We start from the raw sequence: 12670 nt of genomic DNA on the forward strand, positions 1-12670 counted from the left end.
GACGTGATAGATGGGGGCGTATCACTAGTCCAGCCTAAACACGACTAAACAAATGTTCACAGTCGTCAACAAATTTATTGTTTTCTATATTGTATGAACATTATTTCTACATTATTTTTTCACTGCCTACTATTGAGTGAGATTTCATACAATTTTAAGATGTAAACTTCTAATTTATAGCAGTATTATGGCATGATAAACGAAAAGTACTTGGATCATTCTGGTTTTCAATAATAGATTTTAAATGCCAATGCGTAAGTCAAACGTTTTGCGTAGTAACGCAGTCATGTGAATGTGTGGGTGAGATTGTACTTAAAATACTTGCAGAGCCAGAAAGTCTGCCCCGAAGCGTAATTTTAGCAACAATTGAAAGAATCCGACAAATCTTTCAAACGATTTGTTTAAATAAAAATAAATCCAACGTAAATGGATGACATAAGACTCATCAGCGCGCGAGTCAATGACTTTGGGATGAAAAATAGTAAACTATTTGGCTCCAGGCCAAGACACGGAGAGTCTAGTTTACAGACTTCAAAGAAGCAAAACAATGAAGTTTGGAGTCAAGCGAGCTATTTCGTAGAGCGAAGAGTAGGTATATCATAGTCATATTTTTGTATTCTAATCAAATCAGCAATAGGTACTATATCAAAATGTATTGATACTTTATCGTGGCAAAAATTATACTAGTAGAATAGGTTGATTCACGAAAGCTGGCGTGAATGTCAGGTACTTAGATGGGAATTTTGTTTCACAGTTCAGTACAAATCTCACGGCATCTCTACGGAAGTTCAGTACCGACTACATTTTTCGAAGTCCACGCTCAAATAAGATCACAAAAGCTTTTCTAAGGGCTATAGAATTTTACAGAGAATGTGACAATTCTTTGCATCATATTGCTACCAAAACATAGCCAAGTCAATTTGTATGAACTCTAATAAAGAGGCTTGTTTTGCTGAAGCGAATCATGTGAACGCGGCGGCCTCCGCGGCCGCTAACAGCGCTAATCAGTAGGTATGGACCAAGGTCGGCCATTGCAAACGTGGTGACACGATTGCGCGCAGGTGTATGCGAGAATACGTTTTGCAGTGCTGCTATTTAAATTACGATGCGCTACGGTAGGTTTTTTGCGATAATGCGTGTTGAGTAGTGTAGGTCGTTTCGAGAGTTATGAGTCTTAAATTTGAAGAGTTTCAATAGAAGTCAAAAATTTTCGAGCAGCTCCTTCTATAAAAACCTTTGACAGTTACCTTCCCCATTGTAATATAAATCTTGAAATAAAACATTAAGAGTACCCAGACGTTTGACCCAGGGCGAGTATGTAATCAGTAACAAAACTAATTTGAAAACTTTTATATTAAAACTTTTGAACCCGGAAGCGCAGCATTCACTCCGCGTCGAACCCGTGACCCCGCGGTTATCGCCCCCCGAATCCAGTGGGCTCCGCTTTTATGGGTGCTTTCCTGTCGGCGGGGCCTAGACCCCATCTACATTCTAGCTGATTATTTCCGGATTTGTGCATTCCTTACTGTCAATATAAAGTCCCTGAAATCACCCGAAATTCCATCATACCACAAAATGTACATTCCATCATATACATTGCCTGCCTATCAGTGTGTGTATCTGTTATTTCTTCAAGCTTAAACCACGGAAACCATCTTTTAAAGGGGCGAAAAGGTGGTGGGATTTACTATGAAAGTACAAATTTCTACGCAGACGCACTCGCGGGAAGGAAACTTAAGGAAATTTTACACAGTTTAACCCATTACCCATAAAATCGCGTCGTTACGGTGTGCCGATCGATCCCCGTGAGATCGGACACGTGCCGAGGTATTTCCATCCTTGATATGGCACAATTCTAGTAATTTATGTAGACCAAAACACGTGCTCATTGTTTACTTAATAATGTCATTGAGAGCGTATGCAAGTTTCCCGTATTTCAGTGGCTCGATCACATTCACGCTTCGTTTAAAATAAAATTGACTAAAAATAGGTGCCTACAACATATGTATAGCTATAATAGGGTGTGCTACACATACGTTTAGAGACTATTAGATCAAATAAACTTATTTTTATTGGTGTTATATCGAGTAGAAATATCGGCGGCCGTTCGTAAGATCAGGCAAATCGTAATGTTCCTGTGTATATAATGTTTTGATTACACAGGAACATTAGGGTAATCACATTAAACCAATAGATGATAAGTGAGATAGGTTATAATTAATTGCTTCAGATGCCCGAAGGGCGAACTGTCCGTTGGCTGAGGGCACGAGAAAAAGATTTTAACGTTTCAGGATATGCCTAGGAATTTGACGATCTGCCTGATCTTACGATCGGCGGCCGATAGAAACACTACTATATAATTATGGGGACGTACTTGATAACTTGATAACAGCCAGTGTGGGATCACCATTAGGGGGCGTCCATTAATCACGTCATATTGTATAGGGGGGGGAGGGGGTTAGCAAAAAATCACCAATCATCACCACAGGGGACGGGGGGGGTATGGACACGTATCACGTGTATTTTTTTTTTCATCTGTGCTATACTGTATTATAGTCAATAAAATAAAAATAATAGTTTTCCGCCCTTATTATCCTTCACGTGTACTTAGGTTCATTTGTTAGAAAACTGTTCTTTAGTTATCGAAAAAAATACACGTCATATTGGATGGGGGGGGGGGGGGGGGGGGTCCTGAAAATATCACCAAAGATCACCATGGGGGAGGGGGGGGTCTAAAACAAGCCAAAAACGTATGACGCGATTAATGGACGCCCCCTTAGGTATGGTATAATAATTATAGTCACCAATTGTTTACAGTCGTCATCAGATACATTGGAGCGGTCAAGGTGCTCACAAATATCTAAACACCAAGGTTTCGGCTACCGAATAGATCATCAGGCCGTTATTGGTTTAAACAATAAGATTTAACAAAATTAAGGCCCGTTTTTGTCACTTGAACGCATGGCCGCCTAGACCGTCAAGGTACGGTGACTTAATCATGGATCACTGGGGCCGAGTTTCGCTTAAATGACACAGTTTGGCCGTTTTTGTGGAATCTATGAAGGTTACTTGGTTATAATAATATTATCTAAGATTTATTCGGTGCGATTGGGTAAATACTGGGCTGGGTAGGAACTAATTAAAATCGTAAAATACACGTTTGAGGGTTCTAGGCGTTCAAAGGGATACGAGTAAAAACATTATTTCTACAGTTGAGAAAATAATGTAACATACTAACATCGAAATTTTACTGATTCAAATTTCAATGTATCTGATTGCTTAAATTAATTTGCTATAATTATATGTAAATCTATAATAGGTTCTAATCTATCTAGATATAAGTTAGATCTATAAGACCAAATATTTGTACACCTATGGTAGATCACAGAGCAGTGTGTCAACTTACTGTGTTACTGTTATATAACCTGTGTTTCACACATAAAATAATAATAATTATAATATATATTTTTTATTGTGCATAACGAAAACATAATTAAATACAGCAATTAACATAAAAAAAAAACAGCAAAAAATATTACTTACTTACTTACTGACCATTGGCAGGTATTGGCATTGAAATAAGGCCTAAGGCCTAACAATGTAACAAATAAGTAAATATTATAGGAAAATTTCACACAAATTGACCTATTGAACATAGTCCCGCAGTAAGCTCAATAAGACCTATGGGTACTAGAAAACGATATATATAAGTTACATATTATACATAGACAAGGTCCATAACTCAGGAGCAAATATTTATATATTCGAACCGGGGAACTCCTGCTTCGTAAGCAGGGTCACCACAGACTAGGCTAGGAGGCATAGAAATATAATATTTTTCTTTTCAGTTAATAAATAAAAAGCGTCTAATATAAACAGACATAAGAGCTGGCGCCGAATGTGTATGAAAAAATTGACCGACATATCAGCATGACATGCATGACTTGCATGAAAGACAGGATACGTGGCGAAAACGAAAATTGCTACTAATTTAGGTATACATATGACGAATAGGTATACCAGAAAGTCATACAACACAGTCCGTTAATAATGTTAAAACTTTTAACTACAAAATATAGGTTACAAAACAAACCAGATTGTGTATAGTGGCAACGTCAAAAACACAACGGGAAAATAAATTACAAACAATATTGTCAATCAACCTAGACATTTAATTAAAATTGTCAAAATTTTGTTGAAACAAAACGTTTAAAATTTATATAAGGAAAATAAATTTATTTGCAAAGCATTTTTTCAGATGATCATGATCCAAAAGGATTACTCACAAATTTGAACTACGTTAAATATCAATATAATATGAGTAGTTTTAAAATATATTTGAAATAAACGGTTTAGAAACTAGTGAAACTATATAAACATTAAATAAACAAAAAGTACTCACTTTTTCTGTATGGAAATCTCGGTCCTCTAATAAAAGGTGTGACCAATGCTGGGATAGTATGCAGCGACATAATATTCCAATTTCACACACAAACTGTTCCTCTTAAAATTCAATTTATCGCCGAATTTCCCTTTGGTTTTATTTTTATTTGAAAAAACGAGTGTCTGCCACCGCGACCCCGAACGAATGAAAAAATCGACGATCGTTCCTTATTCGAAAAATAATAAGAAAAAGTAAACTGCCAGAGGTAATAAAATTGTAAATGTTTTTTAAAGAAAAAACTTTTTACTTGATTTCGTAAAAAAAGTTTTGGTGTTGTTTTATTTATTCGGTATAGGGTTGTAATAAAAGTTTTTTACAGTTATACTTTTTAATTTAAAATGATTTCGAATTACCTTTACCTTTTTTATTAAATAAATTAAATTAAAAGATCTCTGGCAAATCCAGTTTGTCAGTAGAAAAAGGCGCAAATTTCAAGGATAACCCTTCGCGCCTACATTTTTTAAATTTGCCGCTTTTTTCTTCGGACGGAAATGGCTTGACACACTTTATGAGAGATCCCGCTATCTTGTTTTGTCTGATAGATCTGTCTCTTTCAGCTGGTCAGAAGTAGATATAAATCTGAGAGCATTTGTTTACATTTTAAAACAAAAAAAAATACGTTATAAAAGTCGCACAAAAAGATATACTCGTACCTAATAGAAATCGACTTAGCTGTTATACCTAGATCTAGACTTAGTTATGCTATCTAAACCCAGGTAAAAAGTAATTTTCAGACTTTAATCAGCATTTTAACAGCCAAGACCTCTTCAATGTAGTTTTGAAAAAAAGGGGTTTAACCACAGGTCTAGAACATAATTATTCTGTTTATTATATTTTCGTTGAACTATTTATCTAAAATGTAACGTAGTAGGTAATTACTGGAATTCATTCAGTTGGTCAAAGTAATCTATAATAACATCGCTAAGAACGCAAATGAATTCGTTCAATGATCGCCTCGCGTTCAGATATTTGTGAGCGCCCAGTCCGCTCAGATATATCTGGCGTTGAACAGCGCCAGCGCAATGCAAGCAGGCCAATGCCGCAGCGATGCGCCAAAAGTGACGCAATGTAGGTTATTGAGGTAATGTTTACCTACAGAGCTTGCGTAGACAATACTTTATGTAGTGAATTTAAAAAGTTTGAGAAACTACTTAAGGCGCCGTAGGTTCAGGGGGTGGAGTTTCTGAAAAATCGTACCACTTATTTAATTAACACTTGAGGTTTATCTTCAGGGACTTTAGCAATTCACATCCTTATTTTTGGAGTTTCATTCGATAGAAAATAAAGTCACAAACATAGGTCTACACTTTTGTGCATAAATTTATGACAATTTATGCACAAAAGCTAAAAATATTGCCACTAAAAATGCGCAAATTTATTTTTGGGGGAACACAGTGATTACTCTTTTCTTTTTTTTAACTTACAACAGATTAAAATTCAAAAACATAATATCCGCGATCCCGAGTACGAATATATATCCATCTCACTCACGATTACGCTCAGTGAGAGTGAGAGAAGAACCTGAGGGCCTACCGCGAATCACGTTCGACGTGTTGTCTTTCTGTCGCACTTATTAATTCGTACGTAAGTGTGACAGGCAACACGGGGAACGTGGTCCGCGGTGGGCCTTCTGAACCCACGGGGCCTTAAATGCGTGTGTTCTACTTCTACCATATCGTCGAGCTAATTCATGAAAATAAGAGGTCATCGATTCGTTTTAACACATTGTTAACCAATTTACTAGGTTTTTATACGAAAACATGCATATTTGTACACTCGTATAATAATAAAAATAGGCTAAGTGCGAGTCGGACTCGCACAGGAAGGGTACCCTACCATTATCTATAAAAACGGTCACCCATCCAAGTACTGACCCCGCCCGACGTTGCTTAACTTCGGCGATTGGATGAGAACCTCGAGATTGGACATAAATATTTATTTTTACTGTTTTTAGGGTTCCGTAGTCAACTAGGAACCCTTATAGTTTCGCCATGTCCGTCTGTCTGTCTGTCCGAGGCTTTGCTCCGTGGTCGTTAGTCCTAGAAAGCTGAAATTTGGCATGGAGGGCATGGATATATAAATCAATAAAGCCGACAAAGTCGTACAATAAAATATAAAAATTTAATTTTTTTAGGTTACCGCCCCTACACGTAAAGTGGGGGTGAATTTTTTTTTTGCTTCAACCCTACAGTGTGGGGTATCGTTGAAAAGGTCTTTCAAAACTAATAGGGGTGTTCAACAAAATTTTTTTGATAACGTGAATATATTCGGAGATAATGGCTCCGAAAGAAAAAAATGTGCCCCCCCCCTCGAACTTTTGAACCGTAGGTCAAAAAAATATGAAAAAGATCGTGGAAGTAGAGCTTAAGAAAGATATTAAATGAAAACTATAGCGGACATGATAAGTTAAGCTGTTTTTGAGTTATCGCAAAATGTTTCCCCTTCATAGTAAAAAGACGTACTTACATCCACAGTTCATCCCTTGTTTAACAATCTACTATACTTTAAGCTTCAGTTTAGCTTATTGTGACGGAAGAGTAACTACGGAACCCTACTCTGAGCATGGCCCGACATGCTCTTGGCCGGTTTATTAGTATTTGTTGTTATAGCGGCAACAGAAATACATAATCCGTAGAAATTCCAACTGGCTAACTATCAGGGTTCATGAAATACAGCTTGATGACGGACGAACGGACTGACGGACGGACGGACAGCGGAGTCTTAGTAATAGGGTCCCGTTTGACCCTTTGAGTACGGAACCCTAAAAACGAATAGAATCATAGAGCGTAGGTAATATTTGTACCCAAAATGGTAAAAAGGACGGACCAAAATTATGGTTATTGAGGTCACAGTTGACACTGTTGACAGCTATAGCCATTGGGTCCAACGAGCAGCTTCCTGTCCTAGTTGACCTAGAGTTAGAAGTACGAGGGGCTACTGGATGTAGACTCTTTGGGCTAAAACACTAAATACAATAAATGATTTGTTTTACAAGGGGGCAAAGTTGTTGTTTAACCGCTCGTGCTAATATTGATATCCGAGCAAGCGAAAGATTAGCAACTAGCGAGGCTAGTAGCGAGTGTTTTGCAAGTGGAATCTTGAGCCTTGCGAGGGTTTCAAGGCACGAGGGATAAACAAACTTTGCCTCCTAGTGAAACACAAAAGTTTCACCACACCAACACGAGGGAAATACTAACTATAAAATACCAATTCTGCTTGACTCAATTACTTAGATCAATTATGTTTATGGATTCCATCCCCCAGTCATAATACACCCCCACACATTAACCAAATCTCTGTAAACCCTAAATTTAAATAATTGAAAAAAGGCTTAGGAACGCCATTTTCTTAAAGTGGGGAACGAAGTTTTGTTCAAGTTTATTTGAGGCTTTGTTAAATTACTAAATTATATAATTTATTTTCATTTTTGACATTTAGTCTGACTTAGTTCATCACTTAGGTATGAGGTTAATTTTACCCGCCATTCACCAAAAATAGTTTTATTACGATATATTTATATCATAGAAAAATTAAAAATATCATTGCTAATTAATAGTTACGATACATTTGCACAAAATATAGAATTATAAGACAAACGGCTATCGGTTCTTCAATCTTTTATCTCCATTCTGGTCTGCCGGATTTTGAAAGAAATGAACACTTATTTTTTTATATATTTTTTAAACATTGTCTAAAAATCACTTTTTTCGTTACTAGTTTGCTGTGAAGGATTTTACATGTACGAAATCTACATATTTGGGTTGGTTTTTGACGTCTCTAAAAACTGGTCAGATATTTTAATTTTAAGCAAATTAACACAAAAGTTATGGCCAGTTGACCAGATTTTTGGCCTAAAATTGTTCAACTTTGATGCCAAATATCTTGAAGACAGTAGACTTAAAAAAAAAAAAAAAATATTATAGGACATTATTACACAAATTGACTAAGTCCCACAGTAAGCTCAATAAGGCTTGTGTTGAGGGTACTTAGACAACGATATATATAATATATAAATATTTATAAATACTTAAATACATAGAAAACACCCATGACTCAGGAACAAATATCCATGCTCATCACACGAATAAATGCCCTTACCAGGATTTGAACCCGGGACCATCGGCTTCGTAAGCAGGGTCACTACCCACTAGGCCAAACTGGTCGACTTAGAAGTAAATATGGTATACTATATTGCTTACAACCGTTGCTGTTAATATGATAAGCTAAAAAAAAACATTAGAAAACTAAAGAATTCAGATCGAAGGCCATTGGCGTTAGGGAGCCCCTTAAACTCATAGTAAACATCCATGACTTAGGAACAAATATCTGTGCTCATCACACAAATAAACGCCCTTACCGGGATACGAACCCGGGACCATAGGCTTCATACTAGGTCACTACCCACTCCCACAGACAGGTCGTCAAATGTCCATACTCTATGTTAGTTTTTTATTGGTAATTTTTCATAGAAGCACCGTATGTGGGTCAGCGGGGAAATCAATACATCGACGCCCGGGAACGAGCCCTTTCCGAGAAAGGACTGCGTTTAAAGGTAGACGCGCAGGTGACACCTAGATAATATACAGTCAAAATATTTAATTTCTGACCCATTTCCCATACTATTGTCACTGTGAGAAGGTACGAAATGGGTCACAAATTATTATTTTTTAACTGAACGAACAGCTCGACTACACCTTTTTAAAATTCATGCTTAACTTCCCTTATTTTTTTTTAATACTTTTAAGGTTTCCTGTTTTTAGGGTTCCGTACCTTGAAAGGAAAAAACTGAATCCTTATAGGATTACTTTTTTGTCCGTCGTCCGTCCGTCTGTCAAGGCCCTTTATCTCGGGAATGTGCGGAGGTAACGAGTTGAAATTAAAACCATATACTAAGGTGTATAGTCCCTTGAAGCAGTGAAAAAATTACACTTCTATGTTTTCGTAAAAAAAACGATACGCCCGTTTATGTCGCAAAAAACGTATATTTCTACACTCTCAAGGGAATCAAAATGTTATAGTACTTCCCGCTGACCTAGAGGTATGAAATTTGGCAATTAATATCGTCCTACAATACAAGTGTAGGGACAAATATAAAAACTATAAATTTGAAAAAGAAAATACGTTAAATATTTACAGACTCCTCGGTGGGCGAGTCCCACTCGCAGTTTCCCGGTTTATTTTAAATATTGCGACGTCGGTAGGTAATAAATAATATACCACAGAAAAAGTCTAGTGGCGTTAATAATAAACACACTAAAACCTTTATTAGCTATTAATTGTTTGTTTAATCTGTCATTTTAAGAATGGGCAAGCCACGAGTTACGTTGGCGAGGCCAGAGTACCCAACGCCTTCTAAAAGGCCGATCGGAGAGGCCCAAGCTCTGATGGTTGGACGGCGTATACCAGGATATCAGGACCTTAGGGGTGGCAAGTTGGTGAAGGAAAGCCACGAATAGATCGGACTGGAGAGATTTGCTTGACCAGGCTAAGACCCACCCGAGCGTAATGTCTCAGATGATTGAGATGATGATGATTTGTAGGAAAGGGTTATATAACCTAAGTTAACGTATTGAAAGGAAGCCGGTGTTGCTCGAAGTATTGAAACATTGAAGTCTTACAAATAAGGGTCGAAATCTATTGCTTCATTGAAGCGATATTTTCGTGCTCCCAGTTTTCTTACGTAAATAAGTACTGCGAAGTCTTATAAACAAAAAGTTTTGTTCGTGTATTTTTTCATCGTTATCTATATTTAGGTACACGTTTGTGGAAAAAATACAATGTTACAAAATTGTAAATTAAACGAAAGAATTGCTAAATGCTTGTGTTTAAGTAAATTTTACTTACTTACTCGTATTAAGTAATAGAGAGGCTGGTCTGATGTTCCTATTTTGTATAGGAGTCATGTTTCTTTCCGCGATTTCTGGATTGGTCCCAAAGTCAAAGTTGCTCAGTATGGCCAAATAGTTATTCGATACAAGTGCAGAAAATAAGAAATTCGCAACGAGTGGTGATAAATTTAAACACGACCGAAGCGAGTGGTTTAAATCGACACGAATTGCCAATTACCTATTCGCACGTGTATTGTACAACGTTTTACAGTACATATGGCTCTTTAAAGTTTCGACATATGCACGGAAAGTGCTCATTCCCGCACGCGTACGGGAAAGCAGCACCATATTTTACAGTACATATGCTCGAATGGCAATATACCTTTTGGCCTATTATATACTCGAGTAGATGGCGACATCGTTTAATATTTAACATAAATAAGTAAAAGAAAATGGGTCAAATGGTACATGTCACTCTAAAAGTTTTAGTCCTGTGGCGAAAGATGGCAGTAACTTTAGTTGACTACAAAATTTACTTTGACAATACGCCTCTATACTTCATTCTCTTTGGTGTGACCTATATTATTCACCCCGTAAATTATTGCAGGCGACTTAAAAAAACATCCTGAATTATTTCTGAATTCAATTGCTAATGAAATTACCTATTTGAAGTTAATTGGTATTTTTTTTGTATATCCTAAGATTCCTAAGACAGGAGGCAAACGAGCAGACGGATCACCTGATGGTAAGCGATTACCGCCGCCCTTGGACACCCGCAACACAAGAGGGGTTGTAAGTGCGTTGCCAGCTTTCAAGATGGGTACGCTCTTTCCTTGAAGGTTAGAAGGTATGCTCTATGCTCTAGAAGGCTGTTCGTGACGGTACATGTATAGTGTTCATAACTAAGATGTGTCCCCTATGCAAGTAATCCATTTTGTAATGCTCCTATTCTTAGCTAAGCCTGTTTGTACACGCCTAACCTTGTTACTGTATACGCCGCCAGATATATCTGTACGACCGAGGTGCTTATAATATCTGAACATGAACCGAGCCATAGAATAAGTAGTACTAACGCACAGAAAAGAAACTTCCTACAAAAGCGAAGTTTGACAGCTATTCAGGGACGAATCATGCTGTCCCTTCTTATGTATGGTACTATCCGTTTCGGCTATTTAGGGTTGTCAAAATTCAAGTCATTATCTTATCTGTGGTCGCACGCTAAGGGATGTCAAGTTGTGTCACTAATAATTGCTCGGAGCAATGCTGAGCCGGATCTTCCGGTTCGAGCGCCATCTTGTAGTCACGCCTCGTCATTAATTCCTTTGTTTTTTGCTCATTAATATTGTTTAAGTGTAATATCGATAAATTATTATACAATAAACTAATGTGGTAGTGTGCAATGAACGGAGAATTAATCTTGAAACGCGTTTTACCACCATTTTGGAGTCAACGGCCGGTAGTCCACGTGCTACTTGTAAAGTCCAGCTATCGCTTTACAAGAGCTGATAAAATCACCATACACTGTCTTGTACTAACCGTACAATTTTAGTAGGATTTAAATCTCCTAACACCTTGATACTGGCGAAATAGTCCCGCTGGACTGAAGCCATAATTTTAGAAGAATTAATTCAATTAATCAATGCTGAGCTGAACGGAGCCCAGAATGACTGGAAATGGATATGGATAGATGCGGCGTTAGGCATGGGCGACGTGGGCCACCGCCTTCGGCCTCGCGGTGCGAGGGGCCTCGCAGTCCGAGGGGCCTCGCGCCTCAAATAAGTATATCTCGGACACAACGTAAGAATGTTAGTTATTTCTTACGCCACCAGATGGCATTGCTTTATACCTTGCCCACTTAACCTCCTAGATCCCAGAAACGATGTTTTGTTTTTGATTTGGAACCATGTCTTGTTTAGTGAAAGTTAAAAATAATGTTTTAGAATTTGTCCTTTATAAAGGCCTCTGAGACTCAGGAGGTTAAAATGTTGGTCTTGCCCCGCCACTGCCCTTGGGTATATAATAGTCGAGTTCATTATGTACACGTTTTTTCACCTTATTGTAATGGATTAAGGTGAATAAATGTATACATATTTATAAACTCGACTGTTCACATAAGTCAATAGGATATTTTATGCAATTGCCCCCTACATCTGCTCAAATGTAAGACCTACATCTACGGTAAGTTAAGTCTGTTATAGTGTTTAGACACGCTAGTTTACCTAGGAACCAGGTTAGAACCTAATGCGACACTGTAACGGGCATTTTCAATGATAAGTTTGATCCAGTTGCATATTACTAATATAGTCTCTGCCTGCGACTTTAAGGGTCACGTTAGACCGGCCCGGGACCGGGCCAGGGCGTCCAACACTTCGTTTACTATGACGGGTGATCAGTGATC

General features: G+C 37.6%; 1 protein-coding gene across 4 annotated transcripts in view; it reads right to left on the reverse strand.

The window, feature by feature from the left end:
• LOC133532426 (translational regulator orb2) overlaps nt 1-12670 on the reverse strand; it is a 130485-nt gene that overhangs the window by 22685 nt on the left and 95130 nt on the right. Inside the window, exon 1 of one of the 4 annotated variants that reach the window (XM_061871092.1) lies at nt 4403-4656. The exons of the other annotated variants lie outside the window; for them this stretch is intronic. Coding sequence (XP_061727076.1) covers nt 4403-4472 — 70 coding nt within the window. The 5' untranslated portion in view covers nt 4473-4656. Of the gene's footprint in view, nt 1-4402; nt 4657-12670 lie in introns of those variants that run through there. 4 annotated transcript variants of the gene reach the window in all.

Source organism: Cydia pomonella, chromosome 27 (assembly GCF_033807575.1).
Source record: "Cydia pomonella isolate Wapato2018A chromosome 27, ilCydPomo1, whole genome shotgun sequence".
Taxonomy (NCBI): domain Eukaryota; kingdom Metazoa; phylum Arthropoda; class Insecta; order Lepidoptera; family Tortricidae; genus Cydia; species Cydia pomonella.